The sequence below is a fragment of the Melanaphis sacchari genome, unplaced genomic scaffold (genome assembly GCF_002803265.2).
Source record: "Melanaphis sacchari strain LSU unplaced genomic scaffold, SCAv2.0 Contig8_pilon_pilon, whole genome shotgun sequence".
Taxonomy (NCBI): Eukaryota; Metazoa; Arthropoda; class Insecta; order Hemiptera; family Aphididae; genus Melanaphis; species Melanaphis sacchari.
Genome location: NW_020271635.1, coordinates 1082177 through 1088814, shown reverse-complemented (window position 1 = coordinate 1088814; position 6638 = coordinate 1082177). Strand labels below are relative to the sequence as shown.

The following is a 6638-nucleotide window of genomic DNA, read 5'->3' as shown; positions in this document are numbered from 1 at the left end:
GATTTTTTTGCACAACTAAAAGAGTGTCTTTTGGATATCTTTCTACTGTAAATTATCTAGCAAGTATTTTAACTAAAAATGTTGACGTCAAAATCAAAATCAACATTTAACGAGTAGTTTTTGAGTTATTTATATATATATGTAATAATAATAAAAGGTGTATAATAAAAGAATCGAAAAATAACATGGGGGTTATGGTGATTTGAAAATTGCATTAATTTATATTAATCTATAGACATTTATGATTTGTAAAAATAGTTTAATAGAAAAATAAATATTAGGTCCAATATAATATTTATTAAAATTTTTGTAAAGCCACTTTAAAAGTTTATTATCCTTAATATATAAACATTTCCTGAAGCTACGCGTTCGAATTTTAAACTAGACACATTGATATTTTTAAATAAATTATCTACTTAATAGTTTACATTAAAAAAGGAGATTCTCATTTTAAAAACCTGATTTTTTTATCGCCATTCACCAGGACACTTCTTATTAAATTGCACAAAAAAACTTAAGAATATTATCGTTAAGTATGTTCAAAAATTGTAAATACTAAAATTTGAAATCACCCTATATTATTACGTATCTTATATGTGTATGTGTATTGTATTCGAATGATGCGTCATATATTTAGCCGCTACAGCAATGTCCTCTCCCGGCGTCATTCAACCGGAATAATACTGTGCAAATTGGCAATCGCAAACAATCGTTTTTTTCTTCTTTTTTGTTCTCGCGTACAGTAAGACGATAAGTGAAAAAAAAAATACAAATAATAAAAAATATATCGTACACGTATATTATATTAATATCAAAGTAGATATATATTTTGTGTGAAAAAACTGTGAGCGTAGTTACGTTATAAAATTATTCATAGTAAACAGTAGGTACTTAAACATGTACGATTGCATAGTATATTTTGAATGTATAAATTTGAATTTAATTCAGATTTATTTACTATTATAAAGAACTTGGTATCACACGCATTTTAAACAAATTCAAATGTGAACCTTTTTCCCCTTTTGCGCAGCAAGACAAACAATTTCGAATTGCACTTCTATAAAGAGTGTCTCTAGAGACTTGTTTATGAGGGCTAAGTTATAATATTGATAATAATGTCACAATATTGTATATTTTATACTATTATAGTTTATTTAGACATACCTCTAACTATACACTTGTATGTGTCTATATAGTTGATACTATAATATGTTATTGTTTTGTAATTTTGATTTTAACAGTACACAATTTTTTATAAATACAGTATTGTAGGGCGAAACCTCTAGGGCTTTCTCTTGAGTTGATTCTAACCCTCATTCTTTAATTTTAGATTTTGTGATTCAATTTTTTTAATAACTTTAACTTGTAAATTTGTCTTGATCTATTAAAAATTAACTGATTAAAAGTTGTCAAACTTCAACAAATTTTTTTCTAGGCAAGCTGTTGCAAAATGCGACAAATATTAATTGCATACAAATAATCTTAATTTTAACTTTATTATTGAACACACGTTACCTATTTTATACCATATGTAGGTAGCCAGGTAGGTAGTTGCAGAGTGTTGTTGTCATATTTATTTACATTAATGAGATATTTATTAATGAGGAAATACTGTTTCCAGCAAATTATGGTATGATGTTCATTTAAATTTAACTATTGTCTTACAAGAATTATTAATGATGACCTTATCAATAATATAATATATAAAATCTGATGCCTACCTCATGCATTCAATATCCAGTATCATCTACATTCAAGCACTGCAGCACTGCGCAATAACAAATGATTGGCTTAAAAAGCACCATCGAATTTAAATTCGGTCCTACACCATCTGTACAAAGAACAGACTCATGAATAGGTAGTCACGCGTAATGATATGTCACGATAGCCAATAAATGAAATACATATTTTGCTCTCGATGTAACATCTTTTTTTTCAATACATCCCATTACTCTTCAGTTATCACGTCATCGTAATTTCTACCAAATTATTTACACATAATACATACTAGTACATCAAAGGTATATTATTTCTTTGTTTAAAATTGAAATACATATTTTGTATTTTACTCAAAAACTACGAAATGTAATATGATTTAATTATGAAACAATATACATATCTTATTTTTTTATACAAGTCACGCGGCATTCAGCATCTTTCCTGCTATTAAAACACCTGTGTATTAATAATAATACTAACACGAAAAATCGAGAACCGAGATCACATCGAACATGACATAAACACATAGAATATTATATATCTATTACGTGATTAAAAAATTTTAAATGATTTAAAAATTAAATTTTAACTTCAAAAATAAATAAATAATCTCATCTGAATATTATACTAAACATGTAACTTGAAAATATGTTGGTTAAAAAGAAAATACATCTGTCGAACAACCCCTCCGCCCAGGGCCGGATTTAGAACAAGTGCCGCCCTAGGCCATTTTAAATATGCCGCCCCTATCCCAAGAAAAAAAAAAAATGATGTTATTATTTCCAATAAATTTATTTCAATTTTAAATAAATTAGGTCAATAGTCATTATAAACAAAACAAATAATTCTAAATTCTAAATAGCAGTGTAAATGTTTAAATCTTATACCTATGTTATCTATAACATTTTACGACGAACTTTTTTAGTCGCGAAATCGTCGATAATATCATCATAATTTATACTTCGAAGCATCTCAGATTCTATATGTAGTATTGATGTCGCATTTAATCTATCTGACTCCAAAGTTGAACGAAGATGCGATTTTACTCTTTTTAATGCTGAAAATGACCGCTCTGCTGTACAATTTGTTGCAAACGTGCACAAATACATACGTAACGCTGTTGTGACGTTTGGGTAAATATCTATTAATTCATCTGTATACAACATCTGACAAAGTTCTTGAGCGCTTCTTTTTTTGTCCGATTTAAAAAAAAGATGATCACGCAAATGAAGACATTCATTTGTAAATGATTCTTCAATATCATTAGGATATTGTTCTATAAGTGCCCTAGTTTTTTTAAAAATAATTTCCTCGTCAAAACTACATATATTCGTAAGAAAATCAAACTTGACACATAAATCTTTATACGAACTGCCACGTCTTACAAGTTCAGCTTTCAATTTATCCAATATAACGAAGAATACATTTATTCTGAAATCTTCCTTGCCTGTTTCTGTTATCACTTCATTCATTGTTTCGTCGAATTGACGTTTTCTTTTAACAGTTCTCCGCTTGTCTTTTTTATACTGTATTTCACCGCATATTTGTATAGCTTTTCTTTCATATTCTTCAAAATTATTTCTAATTCTAGATATATACTGCTCTAAAGATCCATATAATTCAACGACCATTCCTAATTCAATATTAACTGATTGAAGTTTTTTATTAACTATATGAAACCTTTCTAATACTTCGTTCCAAAAAACAGCCATAAAGCACATTTCTATAGTATTTAAAGGTTTCAAAAGAACCAAAGCGTCAAATTTTGTTACAGGTTTTTCATTGGCATCGTCAATAATAGCCTGTAAAGCGTTTTTAATTTCACTCCAAGAAGTATATAAAGATTTACCCGCTTCGTATCTTGCTGACCATCGGGTTTGAGACAAACTTTTTACACACTTGGCCTTTTTTAAATAAAATAGTAAAATTTCCCAACGATGGGTAGATGCTGTGAAAAAGTTATATAATTCTTGTAGATACCTAAAATATGTTGTCGATTTTTCACAGCAATCCACGGCAGATATCCCCACAAGGTTTAGGGAATGTGCTGAGCAAGGAACATAAATGGCAAGCGGAATGACTTCTTTAATTCTGGCTTGAAGGCCAGTGTATTTACCAGCCATGTTACTGGCATTATCATATGATTGCCCGCGGCAATTTTTAAAATCCAAATTATATTGATTAAGTGTATCAAAAACTGCATCAGCAAGTTGTTCAGATTTATGCCCAGTATTGGCAATAAACTTTAAAAATCGTTCTATAGGAGTACCATCTTTTGAAAGGTATCTTATGATAAAAGACAACTGATCAACATGGGATACGTCGGGCGTCGAATCAACGCTTATCGAAAAATACTTTGAAACTTTGACTTCTTCAACTATTTGTTTTGTAATTTGTTCTGCCATAATTTGTATAAACTCTCCGTATGTCTGTGAAGATAGATACGATGTATTACCACTACCGATTTTACCGTAATGGCGAATATGTTCTAATAGAAAGGGGTCAAATTCTGCTAAAAGTTCTAATGTCATAATAAAATTACCACTATGATACGACCCAAATTTTTCTTCACTGCCTCTCAGTGGTAACCCTCGAATTACTAAAGAACGTACAGTAGCAACTATTCTTTTTAAAATATTTCGCCAATAATTGGTTTCTTGTTCTAATTGCAAAACAATTTCTTGGTTTATTTTACCTGCAGTTTTTCCCCTTTCAATTAATGCAACTGTTGAAGTTTTATGAGGGATAGAATTTTCGTGCTCGTTTAATTTTCGTACAGCATTTTTCCAATCATTAAAACCAATAGTTACTAATGTTGATAAATGTGTACTTCCAAAGAGTCGACATGGTGCACAAAACACTGAACCAGTAGATTTCGAAAACACTAACCATGGTCGTGACTGTACTTCACCATTTATACGTGTTCTAACAAATAATGATTTATTTAAAAATCTATTTTTGTCAGGATACTCACGTTTAGAACATGTAAAATCATCATTTAAATTTTGATTTATTCCGTGTTTTGCCACATAATCGCGAGTTACATCATTAATAATCCATTTAGCCGGATCATTATTATCAATATAAAGTGTATCTGAATCCACATTTAAAGTAGAAGTTGTTAAGTTATTAATTACAAAATTCGATTCGCACTTAGTCATTTCTTTGTCGTCAATCGTTTTTAAATCATGTTGTTGATCATTATCAGGTGCATTCAAAGAAGACGGTGTAGTAGGTTTAAAGAAAGTACTTAGTTTAGGTATTTTATTTAGAACTTTAATCTCTTTATATTCTTTATCTTTGGCTCGCTTTTTATACTCTGAACCACTAAAACGTTTACGACCGTCACTCATGTTGAAAAAATGTTAATTGCTGTAAATTTAATACGTGAATTATTAATTATTAAATATTATATTGTGTTGTCGTAATATGCACTGCCCGACAATGACGAACAATAAACTGAAATGAAGTGTGGTCGTGTGTGATGTGGATACACAATATCTCTCGTCAATTTCTATATATATAATATTATTATCGTAATTACTTTTAGGAACAACTCATATTATATACCTAGGTATCTTATCTTTATAATTCACATTACAAGAAAATTGATTTCGTGTTATTGATATTTTAAGTGTCATGCACTCGTATATTTTACACACAGATATCTATACTACTAATATACTAATATATATTTCTGTCTTCTATATAAAAATCTGTGATTTTATATTACGATTACGATAAATACGATAGCTTATTAAGACGCAGGCCACAGAATTAACCAATGTGTCAAATTCATGGATTTACTTTTATGTTTTTTAAATACTTATATCAAATATTATATAATATTAATTTACGCAGACACGCAGTTACATAAATGCATAAAATATTCATATAATTTTTTTTTTATTTCTTACAAAATTTGCCGCCCCAAAAAAATTGCCGCCCTAGGCCCGGGCCTCACGGGCCTAGGCGTAAATACGGCCCTGCCTCCGCCTCCCATAAATATATATATATATATATATATACAAATAATTAAAATAATGCTATACCACTCACGTCTTTAACTATTAACTGTTATATAAGCTTACAAAATTATCTAATAAAAATACTCATATAAAATTGTTCAACTTACAAACGTAAGCGAGTTTATAAAGCATATTCATATGGGGGGATTTTTTTTTCTTTCTTCAAAGAAAAAACTTATTGTTTAATAATTCCGATGTACATTATTAGTACATAAGATTCATATATGCACAAGCCACAATGTTTATAAACACACATATGATTATTAAGGTATTTGTAAATTTATATCAATTTAGTAAAACGACTATAATATAAATCAGCGCGTTCAGATGAAACTTTTCGCGCCCAGATTAATTATATTATATAGGACGTATACTGCACTATACTACAGGCGTATAATGGTAGTATAATACACACATTCTAGTATAATATTTTCACGATAATAAAACGGAAATTACACTGCGAAAAACAGGGGAAAAGAACAGACGGAATACTATATAATATTAACGTGTCAAAACTTGAATTATTTATGTCCGGTTTATTCTATCTGCGTTTAACAAACATATAATATATTTTATAATCGTAAAATATGCGCACGATAGTCAATACAATAATATTATAATAGTGTATATATTTTTATTAGTTTCATACTATATATTAGAAGTATACAGTATGCTGTAACATACTCCATTCAGCGGCCGATAAATTATAAATTATTGCTTGATTTATTGTATAATAAAACTCATGCTATAATATATTGTATAAAATGCTTTTATAAAATAAAATTACCACTTTCAGGTTAAACTTATTTAAACAATATTAATATCATATACATTACACATTAAGCATGAATTTGTTTTACATTAGCAAAGTATGCATTTGAAAATTTCGGA

At 28.8% G+C, this 6638-nt stretch overlaps 1 protein-coding gene across 1 annotated transcript; it reads right to left on the bottom strand.

The window, feature by feature from the left end:
* Positions 1-2615: 2615 nt before the first annotated feature.
* LOC112602479 (zinc finger MYM-type protein 1-like) lies at positions 2616-5072 on the bottom strand. Its single transcript, XM_025350572.1, has one exon. The coding sequence runs from the start codon at positions 5070-5072 to the stop codon at positions 2616-2618; it is 2457 nt and encodes an 818-aa protein (XP_025206357.1).
* Positions 5073-6638: the final 1566 nt, after the last annotated feature.

Coding starts and splice junctions, on each gene's coding strand:
- LOC112602479 (XM_025350572.1), bottom strand. CDS start 5,072: ATGAGTGACGGTCGTAAACGTTTTAGTGGTTCAGAGTATAAAAAGCGA.